Here is a 20,572-nt window from a genome sequence, read left to right on the forward strand (position 1 = left end):
TGAAGGCTAGTTCATGAAATAGCTATAAACACATGGATTCCACACCATACACAGCAATACCAACATAAATCATTTTTGCATAGTTTATTCTATAATTCTTCCTCTACTTTCCAGAGTAGGGAAGAAAATTTTCTCAATGCTTGTGGACTAATGGAATTCCTGAACACATATTAGTCATGTAATTAAATAATCTTCAAAACGTAACACCAGATATCAAACTAGCATTGATGAACTGCAGATGTCCTTTACTGTAGTATCCTCTCAGGGTAAAAATCATATTGGTGTTCTTTCAATATGTAAGACGATGAATCAAACAAAAATGTCTTCCTTTTCATCATCAGCTTTTATTTCCAAGTTACTTCTTCACCAGGCTTCAATTCCCTTTGTAGAAAAAAAAAAAGAAGAGGCAAAAGACTAAAATTAGTATCATTATTTTTAGAATAATTATTAATAAATGGAAGTACTTATCTGTGTTCGTTTACATTCAACCATACCTTCAATTTGAAATTTATGTAAAAATTTAATTTTCCTTGCAATTGCTGTCAGTTAAAAAATTTTTCCATACTGATAAACTTCCTCCTTTCTTTCAAAAGCTTCAATGGATTGAGTCCTCCGAATTTCCATTCATTTAAATGGAAGCACAGAGTAGCTGACTTCTAAGTAGTTATCAGACTTTTAACTGGATCCAAAATGAAAAATTCTACTTCTTTTAAATATAACAATTCATTACTTTAGTGGAAAGAGAAGTGTGAAAGAAGAAGGATTTTTACAAGACACTGACATAGCAGCCCAACTTCACTAACAAATACATTAAGAAAAGTGCTAATGTATCAGTGGGGTGGATTATGTCAAAAGCTTTCTTTCTTACTCAAAATGAATTTAGGTGAGGCCAGAGGAGGAAAAACAAATCCACTCGAAAACTGACAGCACTCCAGCTATCAGTTTCTGCAACATGACTTTTTTCTCTCCTCTTTTCTTAACCTGATGACATAATACAGAATTAGAACTGACACAGGTGAGTCAATGCCTGAAGTTCTCTGATGTAAATACTCCCTGAGGAGCCAGAAAACCCAAACTCATCAGTGTATATAATCACATCATTCAGTGAAGATATAGCAGCATGTATGTTAATTTTCAAGAACTTGGTAATTACACTTAAGTAACACACATTTATAAAAAGAATTTTGTCAAAAAACACTGTCATCATTTTAAATTTAAGAAAGAAAATAAAAACTCAAGCTCTGTGTTTTCTGCTGAAGTTATAGAGAGTAAAAATAAAGGTTTCCATATTTCATGACCACGAACTTGACAGCGGTTAATGATCCTTTCTTTCATGAAGATGATAGCTCCTAAAGATTCTGTTTTCAGAGGGTACTACTGACCTAAAACACTTCATGAATGCTTGATATTTTTAGGCCTTTCTTCCCTTTTTTTGGTTACAATCATGACTAAAAAAGAACTGAGAAGCACTTTGAAAAATAACTATATATGTATATAAGAGGCATCATAAAACAGACCTTTTATATAATAAGCTCTTGTTTCTGAAGGCAGACAATCTTTCATCATTCCATCTGTCCAAATAGCATCCAATCACAAATCCTAAGGGAACAAGGATGTGAACCCAGTGTTCACGCACAGCTTGGGCGAAATTCACCATGACTGCTAGAAAGAAAAGCGTAAGAGGTAAGAGGTACTAATACATGTGCACTTGGAAACTGGTGCATGCTTGGCACCTTTACTCTCACTTATTAGGATTCCACAATTACATAATATACATGAAGGCTATTAAACACTTCCTGGGAGAAACATACTGCTCTCAAACCCATACCTGGCTTTCTTAGAAATAATCCTAACTGTTGACCCTGGGAAAAAGGATTTCATCCTAAAACAGGAGAGAAATAGAACATCTCTTTAATTTACTCATTAAAGCAATTCTACAGAAGTTTGCTACTCTGTAAAGCATTAGAAACACTTTCATAACCTAAACTTCTGTAGAAGGAGACTTCATTATCTGTATCAAGTCTCAGAGAGTGACAGATAAGAAAGGACACTTCTAAAATCACAGAATGACAGAATCATTACAGTTGGAATGGACCTCTGGAGATCATCCAGTCCAACCTCTGTGTCAAGGCAGGATCACCTGCAGCAGATGACACAGGAACACATCCTGGTGGTTTCTGAATGTCTCCAGATAGGGAGACTCCACGGCTTCTCTGGGAAGCTGTTCCAGTGCTCTGTAACCCTCAAATTGAAGAAGTTCTTCCTTGTCTTGAAGCAGAACTTCTTGTGTTTTAGCACATACACTTAATTGGCCATTGCTCCTCGTCCCGTTGCTGGGCACCAACGAAAAGAGTCTGGCACCCGCCTTTGAGATATTTACACGCATTAATGAGATCCCCTCGCAGACTTCTCCAGACCATAGGGGCCCAGCAAACCTTTCCAACTCAACCAAAGCCTTCCAGATCAGGGAATTACACGGGGTACCAGTGAGGTCTGTGACACACAGCCGCGGGCTGGGAGCCGCGGCCGGGTCCTGAGGGCGAACTCCGCCGCCGTTCCCGCCACGGCCGCTGTGGGGCGGGCACGCAGGCACCCCCTGCGGGAACCCCCTGCGGGAACCCCCTGCGGGAACCCCCCCTGCGGGAACCCCCCCTGCGGGAACCCCCCGAACCCCCGCCCCGGGCCCGGCCGCTGACTCGCGGCACGGCCCCACCACCTCCCGGCTCAGCCGCCTCCGGCCTGCCCGGGACCCCGACCGCCCCTCCAGGGGCCACAGCGCCGTAAAGCCCGCCGGCTGAGGGGCGCTCCCGCCCGCCCGCCGCCGTGTCCCGGGGACAGGGCGAGGCGCTGGCAGGAGGTCCGACAGCGGTGCCGCCCCAGCGCCGCTCCCGCCCCGCGCGACCCCGCCGTTACCGCCGCTCGCACCGCCAGCGGGACCGCAGCGGCCGCGCCAAGGGCACCGGGAACGGGCGGGCCGGGCCGGACCACGGCTGCGCGGGGCCGGGGGAGGAGCGCGCTCCCCCCGGCGGGCTCGCGGTGGTGCAGCCCGCTCCCCTTCCGCCCGCGGCCCCTCCTCCGCGCCCCCGCAAGATGGCGGCGAGCGCGGCGCGGGCTGGGGGTGGTTGAGGGCGGCAGGTACCGGCTCCTTCGCATCGTCCTCCTCTTCCCCTTGTTCTCCTCGTCTCGGGCTGGAGTGCGCGCACGGCTCGCCCCCGTAACCCCGTCCGGCGAGAGGCCAGGCCCGGGCGTCAGGCCCGGTGGGGCGCTGGAGAGCCGGAGCCCCCGCGCAGCGCCCGGCCCGCGCTGTGCCCCTGGTCGGGCAGGCCCTGGGTTTGAGGGTCGCGGCCCTGGATGTGCCATCTCTGGGTGCCCCCATCCAGCTCCCAGGAGCTGCTGTTAACTGCCCTGCTCCTAGGGATCCTTTTTTGAATTATTCTTAATGTTTATTGTACCCCACCTCTTTCTAATAAGACCTGCAAGAGTAGACTGTTAATATCTGCAACTTAATTGGTATCGAGCAGCTGTATTGAACAGTATTAACACCGTTAGCCTGCATATTTTCAGGAATATGTGAAGCTAGATCTAAGCAAATTAAATTTTTCTTTGTGTCAGTCAGTGAAACATTTTGTCCCCCATTCAGATTAGTTCTTTTGGGGATTAAACACTTGGAGAGGAAAATGACGTCGATTATCAAGTTGACTACGCTCTCGGGGGTGCAGGAGGAATCTGCCCTCTGCTATCTTTTGCAAGTAGATGAGTTTCGTTTTCTTTTGGACTGTGGCTGGGATGAAAACTTTTCTATGGATATTATTGATTCTCTGAGGAAGTAAGTAGTTCAGTTCATACACCTGTTAAAATAGGGTTTGGTCTATCTTAAAAGTTTTCAAAATTCCACGCAGTGGTATGGTGTATGGTGTTGCTAAATGCAGAATTGTTCTTTTGTTTTGTTTTGTGTATATTTTACATGAAGGGAATCACACTGCTGAAACATTTCTTGCAGAAACTTGGGATTTTTTCCTTGTCAGTCCAGTGAGTTGTGTCTCTTGACTGTAATTCTCAAACTGTTCAGTTTTTGTTTTGGCTTGGATGATTTGTTTGTTTTTTATTGTCATAAATGTGACGCAGTTTAGGGAAGACTGACCTTTACTGTCAGCTAATTCAGAATAGTTAGAATAGTTAACTAAGTTTTAAATGGGAGAGGAAGCCTTCCTCTCCTGTATGTAGGCTGGATACAAAGCAGTTCAACTCTTGGCTCTTATTTCAAGTTGAATAGACTGTCAGGAAAACACCTTCTGTCAGGACACTATCCCTGCAAAGGGAAAAAAACCTTCCAACCCAAAATCTACCCAGCCTTCAGTACTGAACTTCTTCAGATGTACAACAAGGAGCTGTGCTGATTGCCAAGTTAGGACTGAAACATGGAAATTTAGGAAGGAAACTGAGCTTTTTGATACTAGTTTTGTAGCATTGACACACTTGCAATGTTTGAAATCTCTTAAGTGAGGATTGTTGAGGATAATTTATACAAATTTTTAAGTGTCTTATCTAAGAAGCAATTGGATAAAATTCCCTTTATCGTAACAGCCATCGAGAAGAATGTGTGTGTCCCTCTTAGTATGCAAGGGAACAAAAAACTGTCAGTCCAGCTTGTATTTTCATTTGTTACATGTGTTTTGTGCTCTCAAGTTTTTCAGTTATGATATGTAGAAAGGTTTTAGTGAGAGTTCTAATTTTATGCAACACTTTGCAAGGAAAAACAAATGTTTTTAAGAGTATAAAATCCCCTGAACTGATGTGCTACTTTTCTTAAATGATATGTTTGATCTTTTCTGTATTTAAAGAAATATATTTTGATTTGGTCTTTATTAGTTTAAGGATTGTTGTGTCTTTGGTCCTATTACTTGTTCACTCCCATCAGAAGAAAAGTTGTAGTCTGTTTTGGGGTGTATAAGCAATTTGTAGCACATCTGTACTGATAATATTCTTGGTCCCTCAGGTAATTTACTTTCTGGTGTCCACTTATATACTAAGGTGTTTTTTATCAGGAGTTTGATGTTAAACTTACGTCTTCAGATCTAAAAGTTACGCTTTCTGAAGTCACTTGTGTTTTTAAGTACTTGAACATTAGGAAACACCTGTAAGTTTTAATTATGATTTTTAAAACTGTCCCAGTTCTTGAAGGATTTAAGTTTCATTTTTTGGCATTCAGATTGTGTATGTATTCTCAAAATATCTCTAGCAGGGGATATACAAAACCATACAGAGCTCCATTCAATGGCTTTTGTTGGCCCTCTTTTTATAGGCATGTACACCAGGTTGATGCTGTTCTTCTTTCCCACCCTGACCCTCTACACCTTGGTGCACTTCCATATGCAGTTGGAAAAATGGGATTGAATTGTGCCATTTATGCAACTATTCCTGTATATAAAATGGGACAGATGTTTATGTATGATCTCTACCAGGTATGTTTAAGTTGATACTTTCATACACAACATTTGTGATATGGTGGAGTGTTTGAATGCTCTGTACCTCTTTGTTTGTTTTAGTCCCGCCATAATACTGAAGATTTCACACTCTTTACATTGGATGATGTAGATGCAGCCTTTGATAAGATACAACAGCTGAAGTTTTCTCAGATTGTGAACTTAAAAGGTAAAGTTGCCACCTCAAGAACTTACTTTTAGTGAAAGGCAACAGAGCAGTTAAGAGTTAAAGTAATTTTTTTAAAGGGACTGAATTCTGAAATACTGTGTTTTGCAGTGCTGAATTCATTAGCCTTATGTCAGTCTGCATCAATTGCAATTGTATCTAGAAATGGATAAAATTTTTACTTAATGCAGAGGAGGTCATGCCAAAGAATGTTTAGGTGTTTGTTTCTCTTTCTTGTTTTTGTAACTTTTCTTGAAATTTACTGATGTCTGTTAAAAGTATTTACTTACGTCTAGCAGCAGATAGCTCAGAACTCTCCATAACCAGTAACACAAGGGAAGGCTTTCTAGAGCAGGTTGCAGAGATGAAGTTATAGCATGTGCATGATTTAATGGGGAGATCTTCAGTGACTCAGATCATACTCAGTGTGGTATATTGCTGGAACCTGTGACACTCAACAGCTTTCCACTAGTGGTGAATGTAAAGATCAGAATAAAACAAAAACTGTCTTCTTGAACAGAGATACGTACAGGCTGACCACCAGCAGTTTGTAGTGCAGTATTTTACAGGTTCATGAATAGTGCTGCCAAAAGACTTGACTTCTTATTTGGAAAATAGAGAACGGATGTTGTCCTTGAAAGACTGTTGGCTCCTTTCTGAGATAGTTGTAACAAGGCTATGTCTACCCTGGAAATTTTTACATCTAAAGAGTAATTTTAGCATGCAACGTTTTTAAAACAACTAACTTCTTTTATATTTAATGGAGGTGATTTGAAAATACTCAATGGAGGCCTTTACAAATATAATATATGTTTAATTGTTAATTGTTACTGTGCATTTAATGCAGCAGAATCAGTGAGTAATGGTTGTGGGTGGTCTAATTTTAATCTGACAAACATGCAGGCTGGTATCAATGACAGGGAGCAACAGTGCATTTCAAAAATGCATCAGTTGCTGAAAAGTTCTGTCATCCCTGACTGCAGCACATGAGCACCTTTTCTGCTATGGTTTGACTTGAGTGTTTGTCATTCTGGAAAGCTTCCAGATTATGTAATTTATGTAAGTTTTCCTAAGTACCTCAAAAGTGATTGATACAGTAAACATTTAATGTTGCCCCAGAGAGGATCCGGGCTTTCATCATTGTGCTTGCTTTCTTGTGATATGTTTTTTATATAATTTACTGTTGTTTATGTCCATAGTTACAGCAGCTCTGCAGTGCATCTGAGTATCAGTGGGAGGTGGAGGGAAGAAGTGATCTTTAGTTTCTTTATTCTGGAGGAAATATAAAAGTGAATTGCAAAATATTTTTATGTTACTGCTTAGACAGGAAGCACAGATATTACTGCTTTTTCATAATTAATTTGATTTTTTTTCTCAGTAGTAATTTGGGTATTCAGTTGTTTAAAGTTACTATGTCTTGTTCAAAGTAATGGATTTTGATATGTGTAATCTACCTAAAATATTGAAAACCTTTGTAGGCAAAGGACATGGTTTGTCAATCACACCATTGCCAGCTGGTCACATGATAGGAGGCACAATTTGGAAGATTGTCAAGGATGGGGAGGAAGAAATTGTTTATGCCGTTGATTTCAACCACAAGAGGGAGATGTAAGTTCAACACAGTAATGTATAGCTCTTAGCTGTGTTAGGTGTGTATCATTTAGTGGGTGATAAGAAGGTGTGCAAGTGCATTTCCAGTTCTAATAAGACCACTAATTTCATTTGCATCCAGATTAATCAGTTTGAAGCAAGCATTAGCTCTGGGTTTCTTTATTCCATTCATTTTTATTTATTTGTAAATTTGAAGCAGGAAGCATTCAGCAGCTGAGTAGTTCGGTTTCTGTATATGCAAATATCTGGAATTTAGCTGTCTTATTTTTTCTCATAAAATAGAAATGCAAAAAAGTGAGATTTTTCCTTTTTTCCGCAGCCATCTGAATGGATGTTCCTTGGAAATGTTGAGCAGGCCTTCATTGCTTATTACAGATTCATTTAATGCTACTTATGTACAACCCAGGAGGAAGCAAAGGGATGAACAGCTGCTGAGTATGTATTGTATTGTTTGGGCTTCAAAAATATCAGTAATGTGATTTATTAGCCACTATAAATTATTTCTCTATAAGAAATTCATTAGCATTTAAACTTAAGAATCCTTATTAAAATGTAACAAGTTTTGAATTACTCTTTTCTGGTGATACTGATTCTGCGAATTAAATGTTTTCCTAACAACAATGAACCATATTTGAAAATAGTATATTTTACTCAGTATCCTTAAATCTCTTCAGGGATTTTTAAATCACCTTCCTCAGCACTTTCCTTTTTTAAACTCCATTTTCTGTTGTTTTTTAATTAAACAAACAAACAAACAAAAGAGATACCAAGGCAGAGCGATCTTCAGAGCTACTGAGGAAACTCCAGCTCCCTTTAATTGTGGTGGAAGTGTGGATTTGGATCTCTTTTGAAGTTTCACTTATTTCTGTGTTCAGTACACTTTTGAATATGATTACTAGTGTGATACAACAACAACAAAAAAAAAAAATCCAAGCCACACCACAAACCTTCTAACTTTGGTTCAAAGTATAAGTAGGTTTTTGTTTTGTTTTTAATTCTTCTTAGCTAATGTTTTGGAGACATTACGAGGTGATGGAAATGTATTAATAGCCGTGGATACTGCAGGCAGAGTTCTGGAACTTGCTCAGCTTCTTGATCAGATCTGGAGAACAAAAGATGCAGGATTAGGAGTCTACTCTCTTGCACTTTTGAATAATGTCAGCTACAATGTAGTGGAGTTCTCTAAATCACAGGTTTGTTTTAATTTTAAAATCCAATTATGAAGAGTAAAGGGACATTTATGCAAAAGCTTTTCTTTTTATGGTAAAAAATGGCAAAATACTGGGGGAATGTCCTTATTCTGTACTGCATGTTTGTATCACAGCTCTTTTGATCAGGTAACACAATGTCCAGTTGTGACTGGGCATGTTTCTTGATACTGATTTCTGTCTTTACGATAAGACTTGTTAGCATAGTTTATAGTTGTTAACAGAGAGCTTAAACACTTGTTTCAGTGTTGCTTATGCTTAACATTATTTCTACACCTGCTGAGAAATACTGAAGTAATCATGGGCATGTTGCATCATGTACTTCATATGAAGCTTATGCTGTTGAAGAATTTGTATTTGTATAGATAACTTTTTCTAATATGTATTTTAGGTTGAATGGATGAGTGACAAATTGATGAGGTGCTTTGAAGACAAGAGAAACAACCCTTTTCAGTTCCGCCATCTCTCCTTATGTCACAGTCTGTCTGATCTGGCTCGAGTGCCAAGTCCAAAAGTTGTTCTTGCCAGTCAGCCTGACTTGGAGTGTGGGTTTTCTAGAGATCTTTTCATTCAATGGTGCCAGGATTCCAAAAACTCCATAATTTTAACTTACCGCACTACACCTGGAACATTAGCACGATTCCTGATTGATAATCCATCTGAAAAAGTTATAGATATTGAGGTAAGCATTGTCTCTGTAGCTCTTGGTTTTTATTGTGGGCCATCTGGGGTTGTGTGGGCAAAACTGAGCATAGTTTCTCTTTTTATCTTCTGGAAGTGCTTCTAGTGGTGGAGAGAAACCTGAAATCTGTATGCTGCATATTTATTAGATTGTGGATAAATTTACATAAAAATAAGTCTCCTACTGAGAACTGCAAAATGCTTTTTCATGACATGGCAAAATTAATAGAGCTGAGAATGAAGTTCCTTTTAAATATTTTTAGACAAATTGTTCCTTTGTGTTTGTATTACAATAGAAAAAGTCTGCTTGCAGTTGACGTACAGATCACCAAATATGATGGGTTGGTCTTGCTGGAAAATTCTCCCAGTTTGGGTGAGAGGAGAATCAAGTCAAATTAGTATAATATATCCCAACAGGATTAGAAGGATAAGCAAATTCAGGAAATTAGGAGATAATTAATTGCTGTTCATGCTTTCAAATTGTTTTTAATAATCTGTACACCTGTGTCTACTTCTTTCTGGTGCACATTGTTAATTTATGGAAGTCCTCTGTGATTGCAGTGATAATTTCAATACTGATGATGCAGCTTTATTTTGGTTTTAGATTGGATTGAAATAAATGATTTATATATAGTATTAGATTATTACTAGAATTCAGTTTATTCAAAGTGAGCTGTACTTGGGAAACAAGAAACAAAATCTAGCATTGTTTTGCCAACTAGTATGACTTTGCTAGCTTCTTCTGATCTGATGTTAATGATAGAAAAACTAAAAAAACACTGCTCATCTAAGAGTGTTTGCCTTCACTTATTGGAGAGCTATTTCCTGAAGACATTTTCAAAAATTTTTGGAAAGCTTAATTGATTTTAATATTTCTAGAAATGCTTTCATTTAAAGCAGACTGTACAAATTGATACTATCATGATGTTGCAATGTCAAGGTACCACATTTTTGCTGTAGTCTTGTCTTGTATGTGACACACAATTTATACTTGCCCTTGGGGCCTAAGAACAAATATTCTTGTCAGCAGCGTATAGGAAAAGTATTAACCTTGTGTCAGCTACTCACAGTAACTAATTTTAATTCCATCTGCAGTTGAGAAAACGTGTCAAGTTGGAAGGAAAAGAACTTGAAGAATACCTAGAAAAGGAAAAATTAAAGAAAGAGGCAGCTAAGAAGTTAGAGCAGTCTAAAGAGTAAGTAGGTTGCTCATTCTGCTGTTATGATCAGAGTTGAGATTTCTGTGTGATTATTCTGCTCCTTCAACTCTCTTCAGGCCTATATGAAAATCAGAGTTTCAGTAGCTTTGTCTGAGGGTCCTGAGGAATCAGGAGTGGTTGTCTTTGATTTGTTGTTCTGATAGGCCCAGTTTCATCTGCCATTTGACTGTGAGCTCTTTCTCAGATACATAAACTGCCCTTGGCCTTGGTTAGTGTTATGTCAACTGTTATTTTCTACTCAGTGTGTTTATGTAATATGAAACTGGAAGGAAAAAAAAAAGAAGTGCTAGGTGTTTTTTGAATGTCATTTCAGGGCAGATATTGATTCCAGTGATGAGAGTGATGCTGAAGAGGATATTGATCAGCCGACTTTACATAAGACCAAACATGATTTGATGATGAAAGGTGAAGGTAGCCGGAAAGGAAGCTTCTTCAAACAGGCAAAAAAATCTTATCCTATGTTTCCAGCTCCTGAAGAAAGAATTAAATGGGATGAATATGGTGAAATTATCAAGTATGTGGTGGTAATGTATACTAACATAGTAGCTATGAAATAATCAAAAACTAGAAGTAATTGAATTCACCATTTTGTCTCTTTTGCAGCATTGCTATATGCTCTTCAAACTGCTAAGTCTTAGAGAAAGCTTATTATAAGGATTGAAGCTGCAGAGTGCTGATCCTCGACCTGTGTTCACACCTCTTAGGATGTATTTTCACTCCAGGCTTTTTTTTTTTTTAATCTTATGAGATAGAAGATTTTAAATTCTTTTAACCTGACTTTTCTCTGCTTTAAATTTCACTTAATGTTAAATTTGTGAGTTGAGAAAAGACTATTCATCCTAACAAAATTCAGTTATATTTGTCAGCTTTGCGTAAGGAATACTTGCTAGAAATCCTCAATTTGCTAGTATTTCCTAAGTTATTCAAGTTCTTTTTTAAGATAGGAAAGTCGTATTTTCCAAATCAGCTCTGTTCAAGTGTGGAAATGTTTGTCAGGTGTAGTAAAATTGCTGGCAATAACAGTTATAAAAACCCCTTAGTAGTAATAATCAATGCTGTTTGTTTTTATATTAGGTAGTGCTTTGGTTTTACTCTAAAAAGCAAAATGCCTTTCATTCTTTAGACCTGAGGATTTTCTAGTTCCAGAACTTCAAGCAACAGAAGAAGAAAAAAGCAAATTAGAGTCTGGTTTGACAAATGGAGAGGAGCCTATGGACCAAGATTTATCAGATGTTCCTACCAAATGTATTTCTGCAACAGAATCCATGGAAATTAAGTGAGTGACTTTGTTCTCAATTCTGCTACAGTGGCATGGGTACAGTGCAAATTGGGTAAAAGGCTAACTTGGATTTAAGAAAGTGGGAAAGGACTTGATTTTAGTTTATTTTTTTCCCCAAGCTAAGTTGTATTTTACTAGTATTTCTGGGAGCACAGACTAGTCTTATGGTTCCCCACTCTTAAAAAATTTGGTTTGTTTCCTGTCTTATGGAGACAGCTGGAAGAGAGGGAAGAAATGATACAATCGTATGGTAGCATGGATACTTAAGTATGTTTTGTTAAAAGGATAACATATTTAATAATGTTTGTTTCATGGATGATTTATTTTTTTGATAACTAGATAAGTGAGTTTTGTGAATGTATAGTGTTAAATACACACACGCTAATATTTGATAACTGTATTTTACAGATCCATAATATACCTTGTGCTGACAGCTTTTGTTGATGTACAATAATTTAAAAATATCTTAACAAAGTATTTTGGAGCACTCAGAGGTTTAATCTTTTAAACTAAAACATATTATTATTGGGTTTTTAATTCAAACTAGAGCCAGAGTTACATACATTGACTATGAAGGACGTTCAGACGGGGACTCAATTAAAAAAATTATTAACCAAATGAAACCAAGACAACTGGTGATTGTCCATGGACCACCTGAGGCCAGTCAGGACCTTGCAGAATGTTGCAGAGCTTTTGGTGGAAAAGATATTAAAGTTTACATGCCCAAACTTCATGAAACTGTAGATGCTACAAGTGAAACTCACATTTACCAGGTAAGGTACTGCAATTTTTTAGTTGTGTAACTTCTGTGGACTGTAGTCGAGCTGTATGAGCAGAATGTAATTTGCCCTCTGCCCTTTGGGAGAGGAGAGGTGGTATCACCTATGAGTTCAATTAATTTTGTGTGATCAAGGCATTAGTTGTGTTTTTGTGTCTTTTAGATAAGTGTTCTCCTGAGGCTTATTATTTGTAAGTGTTGGAAAGTTTGAATTTGATATCAGTGTGTTTTTACCTGAAGTGCAAAAGGCAACATTTGTGTCCACAGGGGCATCAGTTTGATTTATTGAAGTATTTTCACATTTATAATGCCTATATTTAGAATACCATTGTATAATAGCTGCAATTCAGCATTCTCTTTGGAATCTCAAATGGAGCCTTAAAGAGCTGGAATTAAAAAATGCTTCATACTTAAATAGTACCTAAGAGTAAACATGTGAAATTAGGAGCAAGCTAATGATAAAATGAGATACCCATACCCCACAAAAACTTAATGTGATGATTCTTGGTAAGTAACATTATCATAATGTATTGCTGTGTGTTAGCCATGAAAATTAAATGCAATTGATTAAGTTCTAAGTAAGAAAGCTGGAATAGCTTATGTGAATTATGTGAAAATTATGTATGCTCCAAATTTAATTTTTGAAGTTGTTTAGAGGGAAGTCTCTCACAAACACTTTTTGCAGTAATCCTTTATTCCTTTGTTCTTTTAAAGTTAATAGGAAAACATTGGTAGAATTGTTGAAAATTCTGTTTCCTTCCAAAGAAAAATCTGTTCTCCTCTAGTAAAGTCCAGTTATTAAAAATCATCTAGTTATGGCAGCCTTAAAACAGCATGTTTACTGCATGTGGTTTGTTTGTTGTTGGGATTTTTTGTTTGTTTTTTAAGGCTATAAGAGTTGCTAGTGTGTAAGAAATGACCCAGGAGAATTGCAGCGGCGATGTTGAATTTGAAAAGAATAGATGTGAGTGAAGTGTCAGTGTCACAGTGTCATTTGAGTGAGCTGTGCTGCACATGGGTGGGTAGCTGGAGGTTCTTTCACATGGTTGGAACCTTGATTGCACTATGGGAATCATAGACCTTCTAATGTGGATAACAATCTCTAAGAGTAGAGCTTTATTTAAAGGATTAAAGTCCCAGAATCCCCCAGAGGAATCAGGGTAAGGGCACTTAAAAGTCTCATACTACAACATCCTTTCTTACAATAAAATAGTAATTATAATTTTTTGGAGGATTGAAATTTTTAACTATTAATCAGTAACCTAAATGTATCTATAGGAACTTCCTCTGAATTTGCTAAGACCAACTGAGGAACAACTTGGCTGCAAAAAAGGTTTCTGGTTTTTAAAAAGAAATTATTGCTCTTGCTGTAAATTTAAGTCAAGTTTGCAGTTCTATAGATTCTTTTTTAATTTTAGCAAAGATGAGAAAGGTGTTGATGTCTGCTGCTTTTTAAGTTGCAATACAAGTGTTACATATTTTAAATTTGAAAGGAGCTTGCCTTGGTGATACCCGTTCCATCCTTTCTCTCCAGAAGAGTTCATGAATCAAGCCAATTGGAAAGATGGTGAAGAGAAACTTAGTAATCTTTAAAACTTGAAGTAAGACCTCTGTATTTTCCATGAAACTAATACTACTTTTATTTTTTGTGCAACCCAGGTCAGGTTGAAAGATTCTCTTGTCAGCTCTCTTCAGTTCTGTAAAGCCAAGGATGCTGAGTTGGCTTGGATAGATGGTGTTCTGGACATGAGAGTTTCAAAAGTAGATACTGGAGTTATTTTGGAAGAGGGAGAGTTGAGGGAAGATGAAGACTTAGAGATGCAAGTGGACGTGCCTTCTTCGGACTCGAGTGTGATTGCACAACAGAAGGCCATGAAAAGCCTCTTTGGTGACGATGACAAGGAGATGTGTGAGGAGAGTGAGATCATTCCTACTTTGGAACCTATGCCACCTCATGAGGTATAGAAATGATGCTGGTCTGGATTTTTTTTATGAAGATCTCTGTATTCATTTTTATTTTTCTAGTGCTTAGAGGTTGATATTGTGATCTTACTCAAATGAAAGCCTAACTGAAACTGGGTTTTCATGTTCCGGTTTCTTTTTGTTAAACCTGGTGCTGTTCTTTGTTCAGCTTTTATGCTTTTCAGTGAGGGTGATCTTTTGCATCCATTAACAGAGCCATATATTTATGAAATAAGATTTTAATTAGTGTGTGTCATATCTGTAATTAGTACTTGCAGACAGAGAAATCAATTGGTGTTAGTCACTTCAGGATTTTATTACATTTTGTCAATGATACTTCAAAGATACTTCATATACTTGAGATACAGATCTTTGACATTTATACATCTGCTTCTATAGTAGTGATTTCAGAATTCATTAAGTTTATCTTTGCGATAAGTTTACGGTAGCTTTTAAATTACTTTGCATTTTAGGAGATACTATTTTATCTTTCTGTTGAATTATTCCAGTACCTTTTAATCCTAGAGATGCTTTTTAAGATTCTCTGTTTCACAGTCCTAAATGTAGTGTGTTCTGGGAGCTAGGGAATTGTGGAGACGGCTCTAAAGTCTGTTCAGATTCATGGCAACTGTCATAGCACCCTGTACTGATCAGCAGTACACCTCACTGCTGCTTGGTCCCTGGCATAGCATAGCTTGGAAGAGGGATCTTCATTGTAGCTTTCTATTTGTCCTCAATACGTGAGCAAAGAAAAACCTTTTGCTTTTTGTGATGGGTAACTTCTACGGCTCTTCTGTCCTGAAGATGTATTGCTGCAGGTGAACAGAAATAGAACCAATTTAGAGTCCTGTAGTTTTGGGCACACTGCTGCCAACGCAATAATGAGCTCTTTGGAAAAATGGAAGGTGTTAAATAGAAGCAGTAAAATCGTGTATGTTGTTTTGAAGGTTCTTGGGCACCAGTCTGTGTTTATGAATGAGCCAAGACTGTCTGACTTCAAGCAGGTTCTCTTGCGGGAAGGTATACAAGCTGAATTTGTTGGAGGAGTGCTTGTGTGCAACAACCTGGTGGCTGTCCGCAGGGTAGGTGTTCTGAGTTTTAATCTCTTTGGCAAATAATATTATAAAATAATATATATTATTTTAGTAATAAGTAAAACCTTATTTTACTAATAAATGAAGTTTCTCATTAATGTAAAGATAATAAATTGAAACATATCTTTTGTTTCAGACTGAAACAGGGCGTATTGGATTGGAAGGCTGCCTCTGCCAGGACTTCTATAGGATAAGAGACCTTTTATATGAGCAATATGCTATCGTCTAAGAAAACTGCTGCAAAGGTGTTTTCACTTGAACTTTTACAGACAATGGAGGTTTCTCCCGGTTTCTGACTTTTTGTAGTTTTCTAATTTATACAGGGAAACCTAATGCATAAAGAACAGTTAGCTGCCATGAACATGTGAGTAACTGCTACTGTTGTTCATAAATCTATTGGTACATTCCATGTAGATGACTGTTAAACTGTTACAACTTGGCATCTCCCACATAACACATTATAAATGAGTTTTTGACTATGAATGCTCCTCAGGAAAGGTTCAATTTGTCAGGGCTTGTTTTGGTTTCACAGATTTCCTGTCAAAGAATACGAAACATGTAAAAATCCTTTGTTCTAAAATAAGATTGGATAAAGAACTATGGTGTCTTTGGTTTTGTTTGCTTTGGTTTCTGTGTGGTTGTTTTTGGTTTCAGTTGCTTGGGGGTTTTTTTAGTAAGTTTGATTTGGGGAACAGTCTCAAATATCTCCCTCTTTAAACTGAGGTTAGTTGAACTACGTTATTAACAGCCCACTTAAAACTAGACTGCCTAAAGTTTCCCCAGTGTTAATCTGGCTGCATCTTAACGCTGTATCGGTTCCATCTTGCTGATTTCTTCTGAAACAGCATTTCATGTTCTAATCTGCAGGATAAAAAATTTACTTAGGCAATTAATCTAAGCAGATTAGATTATATTTTCTGGCATTTTAAAATGCAGTAATTATGCTTCAGAGTAACTTCTGCGCAAACTTACAGAATTTGTAACTCCTAGTTCTTCCAAAATTATGCCAATTATAAAACCTTTTCTGAGTTCTGATTTTAATACTTTTCAAAGTCTAAAGCCTTTATCCATTCACTGTTGTTTGTTAAGTGTGCCATGAGTCAAATTCAGGAAAATATTTTCTCTTGAAATCTGAGTTCACATAATGTATTTAATGATTTTCTGCTATGTTCTGTTCTAGATGACAGTATGAATTATTGTAACTGCTGATGCTGGGAATTTACCTTACCTTTTAGGTAAGGATAAACACAGTTTTGAGTTCATTAATTTCTCAGAAATTAACTTATAAAAACAAATGGCCTCTCGAGTTTATTTAATCCTTTTCTCCCCTATCCATGTGTGAAACACCAGCTTTGGCAGTGGAGGTTGTTTGCTTTTTACATAAAACATTGTAATACATGCTCTTTGTGTGTATACTTAAATAAAACCTTTTGAAAAAGTGGCAAAAAATAGCCCTGTGGGCTATCAGTGGAAAGATAATTTGCTTTGCAATTGGTTCTCAACAAAAATTTTGTATCTGATCTACAGACTATTCTGTTTAAAATAGTATCTTAAAAGTGAAGATTGTATTAAACATTTGATAGAACTATACACTAGAAATGTAAAAAACTTTAAAATATAATACTGAGTGAGAATGTATTTTCCTACACAAAATCTAGGGATAACTAGATAGCTCAGTGGTGGGTTTTTTTTCTTAACAGTCTAGAAAAATCTTTATTTCCCTTGTATTGATAACCAGAACTTCATAGAAATGCTCTGGTTTTATAGCAATGCTATGTAAATCTATATGATACTGAATACTCATTCCTGAATACTATTGTATTACTAATGTTGCTGATACTGGTGAACTTTTATAAAGTTAGTTACTTTGTACATAATCATATTGGCAATAGGACTTTAACCTGGAGGGCTTAGGATGGGAAGGGATCACATATGCCTGCATGGAATACACCAATAAAGAAAAAAACACTTAGGAAGTCAAAATAGTTCTGTTTTTTAAAAAAAGGATAAAGCCAGCACAGTGTGATCATAAACCTTTCTATCAGTTTTGTTTGTTTTTCTAAGTTACTGATACAAATTCAGCTAAGATCACAACGTTTCAGTGTTACCATTCTACGTTCTAGTGTGTGCTGACAGAGAATCCCACATTAGTGCTATTACTGAGGAAAAGACTCAAGTATAAGCAGAACAACTTCTTATTTTAGTCTATTCAGTATAAGAAGTGTGAAATCAGACCTAGAAAGCTGATATGCAAGGTGAAAATAGTCAGCTGAGTGCTGGGACTGGAGTTCTGGGCGTCTGTAGAGAATGTATCAGAGGCTGCACTGGTGCTGTGGGCCAGGTGTGCTCCTCAGCTGGGCATGCAGTGCTTGTAGAGCAGTGTGCACCTGAAGCCAATGCTCATTCATTTTGCCTATTCTGCTGTCAGTTCCTTGATACGTTCTCAACTAAGATTTGCTTTAGACAGTAATTGAACTTCTCTGTGTGATTTTCAGAGTTACTAGTCTGGTTCTAGTTTTTACCTGAACCTAAAAGATTGATTTCCCCTTACCTTCACAAAATGTCACTACTGCTGTGATCCATAAGCTGTGTTTTCGGGCTTCTACATTTTCTTCATTGGCAGTAAAAATGTGTCAAAGAGTACCATTTCTTATTCTGTGCTCTGTTGCTTCTGAGGGTAAGAACATTAACTTCAAACCTAGTTTTGGTGTTCACCAGTTAAAAATATTTCCTTCCAGGGCTCCTGGATAGTTCAGATTACTCACATAAGAAGAACCAAGGGTATATGAAGACACAGGCAAGGTCTCTAATGATAAAAAATAATTATAGCATTAATTATTATGCTATTCCTACTATCAAAACATAGCTTTACCCTGAGTTAAATAACATTGTTTGTGACAGTTTAATTTTTAATCATTTTACTTTGACAGTAAGGGCTGAGGGTGAAGTGAAGGTGACAGTCTTTTCCATTCTTCAAGAATATTTAGATGTAACCAGGTCCAATTCTCAAAATACACTGTTAATGTAAATATACCATACAGGATGCCCAGTATTCTGTCAGAGTAACAGTCTTGTGAGAGCATTTGAGGTCTGCTTGCTGCTACAACCTGCTTAGAAATTTAGGGATTTTCCCATATCTGTACTAGTTTTTAATTGGCGTCAAAAGCTATTCATTAGGAATTAACAAATGGAGACATGCTTCGTCCCCATCCTCCAATCTAAATAATTGTTATAGATGGTTGTACCCTAGAGGACTTGTTTTGTACAGAATCAAGGTTTCTTTGATAAGGCATGACATGTATTACTACTTCAGGTAGTAAAGGGGAGTGTATTGCCTGGAGAAAACACTTAAACTTGGTTCTGGCCAGGACAGCGTTGATTTTTGCAGCAGTCAGGAGGGGCATGGCCAGGACCCAGAGGTTATTCCATGCCACCTCAGGTTGTTTTCCAAGAATGGATAAGGTGTCCCCTCCTGGCAGTAGTAAGGTATTCTTGGGCTCCTGTTGGTGCAGGGGTGAGCATTCACATGGGAGTCTCTCACTTCCCTTGTCCACTTCTGTTATTAATGTTGTTGCTGTTACTGTTCATTTTCTTATTTCATTGCTGGTCTTATCTCAACCCACGATCTTCACTTTTTGTGACTCCAATTCTCTTCAGCCCCAAGAGGGGAAGGAGGGGGGAAGGGAGGAGTGAACGAGTGGCACGTGTTTTGGAGTGTTTTGGAGGGAACTCTAAATGGCAGAATACCATTCCTAAACCATGAAAACCACTAATATTTTTTGAATCTTTGTCAAAAGTAGTCTTCCTTTAAGGATCTGAATGTTGCATGATAGTCTGTTTCATGGCTTTTAGAGATGATTTCAAAGTTTTGAAAAGGAAGTGCTGGGGAAGCTGATCTCACAGTCAAATCTGATAAAGAAATGTATCTAATAACCAAAATTGTAGTTCTTGGTTTGAAAACTGTGTAAGTCATCAATGGGATAATGAAATTAGATCAAAATAATCTATAAAATTGCCTGTTGGCATTTATTTTTAAAAATACTTTAAAGAGTATTAAGTCTTACCTTCTCTTGAAACTCGATTGTATAAGAGATAGAATGCAAAGATCAAAATCTCATAGAATCATAGAATGGTTTGGTTTGGAAGGGGCCTTAAAGATCACCTGATTTCAGTGGTCTGCCATGGGCAGGGACACCTTTTACTAGACCAGGCTGCCCAAAGCCCCATCCAACCTGGTGTTGAACACTTCCAGAGCTGAGCCATCCACAGCTTCTCCGGACAGCTTGTGCCAGTATGTCATCCCCATTCATAGTGAAAAATTTCTTCCTAGTATCTAATCTAAACCTGCTCTATTTCAGTTTAAAGCCATTTTTCCTTGTCCTACCACTACATGCCCTTATAAAAAGTCTCTCTCCAGCTCTCCTGTAGGACCCCTTTAAGTACTGGAAGGTACTCCAAGGTTTCCTCAGAGCTTTCTCTTTTCCAGGCTAGACCACCCCAACTCTCTCAGCTTGCTTTCATGGGAGAGGTGCTCCAGCCCCCAATCATATTCATGGCCATCCTCTGCAGTTGCTCCAACAGGTCCAGGTCCTTCCTGTACTGCAGACTCTGCAGTCTGTACTGCAGACCCTATACTGCGGGATGCAGCACTGCAGGTGGGATCTCACCAGAGTGGAGTTGAGGGCAAATCCCCTGCTTTACTCTGCTGCCCGCACTGCTCTGTGTGCAGTCCAGGATACAATTGTCTCTCTGGGCTGCAAGAGCAGATTGCCAGATCATGTCCATCCTGCACCACCAGCATTTATTTTGGGAGTCTTGTTGCCTGGCTTGTTTCCTGCAAGTATAGAACAGTTTCAGTTCAGTGGTAAGTGAACTGATTCTTCCTTTCAGCTCTAACACTTCCTACAGTGGTAGAAGAGGAATATAGTTATGAGTATTTGGGAGAACAAGATTGTTTCATACAGTGAACTTCAAGTTTTACTGTCTTTGATAGGTTATGTATTAGCATTGTGATAAGTGAAAAATCAAAAAAACAACCCCACTCTTGCATTATTTAATAGAACTTCCAGTAAGCCCTGTAATTGTTTACC

General features: G+C 38.1%; 2 protein-coding genes across 9 annotated transcripts; one reads left to right on the plus strand and one right to left on the minus strand.

Annotated features, from left to right (window-relative positions):
* Positions 1 to 69: 69 nt before the first annotated feature.
* On the minus strand, positions 70 to 3,610 carry NDUFB1 (NADH:ubiquinone oxidoreductase subunit B1). 8 transcript variants are annotated; one of them, XM_072929361.1, is made up of 4 exons: positions 2,914 to 2,999; positions 1,829 to 1,882; positions 1,518 to 1,662; positions 70 to 381 (listed from the first exon to the last, which is right to left on the minus strand). In XM_072929361.1, exons 3-4 carry the CDS (start codon positions 1,655 to 1,657, stop codon positions 345 to 347), a joined length of 177 nt encoding a protein of 58 aa, XP_072785462.1. In that variant the 5' UTR covers positions 1,658 to 1,662; positions 1,829 to 1,882; positions 2,914 to 2,999; the 3' UTR covers positions 70 to 344.
* CPSF2 (cleavage and polyadenylation specific factor 2) lies at positions 3,026 to 16,931 on the plus strand. The gene is made up of 15 exons (XM_030274868.4): positions 3,026 to 3,135; positions 3,641 to 3,826; positions 5,303 to 5,462; positions 5,547 to 5,652; positions 7,128 to 7,257; positions 7,580 to 7,695; positions 8,266 to 8,453; positions 8,860 to 9,150; positions 10,245 to 10,345; positions 10,683 to 10,883; positions 11,493 to 11,645; positions 12,196 to 12,421; positions 14,086 to 14,385; positions 15,336 to 15,470; positions 15,619 to 16,931. The coding sequence occupies exons 2-15, from the start codon at positions 3,678 to 3,680 to the stop codon at positions 15,709 to 15,711; spliced, it is 2,349 nt and encodes a 782-aa protein (XP_030130728.1). The 5' UTR covers positions 3,026 to 3,135; positions 3,641 to 3,677; the 3' UTR covers positions 15,712 to 16,931.
* The last annotated feature ends 3,641 nt before the right edge of the window (positions 16,932 to 20,572 follow it).

Source organism: Taeniopygia guttata, chromosome 5 (genome assembly GCF_048771995.1).
Source record: "Taeniopygia guttata chromosome 5, bTaeGut7.mat, whole genome shotgun sequence".
Taxonomy (NCBI): Eukaryota; Metazoa; Chordata; class Aves; order Passeriformes; family Estrildidae; genus Taeniopygia; species Taeniopygia guttata.

Bases quoted from the DNA above. Each gene is read 5' to 3' on its own strand.
- NDUFB1 (XM_072929359.1), bottom strand. From the start codon at position 3,376: ATGGGGGCACCCAGAGATGGCACATCCAGGGCCGCGACCCTCAAACCC.
- CPSF2 (XM_030274868.4), top strand. From the start codon at position 3,678: ATGACGTCGATTATCAAGTTGACTACGCTCTCGGGGGTGCAGGAGGAA. The intron at 5,463-5,546 runs GTATGTTTAAGT...TGTTTGTTTTAG, and splicing joins TTATGTATGATCTCTACCAG to TCCCGCCATAATACTGAAGA. The intron at 7,258-7,579 runs GTAAGTTCAACA...TTTTTTCCGCAG, and splicing joins TTCAACCACAAGAGGGAGAT to CCATCTGAATGGATGTTCCT.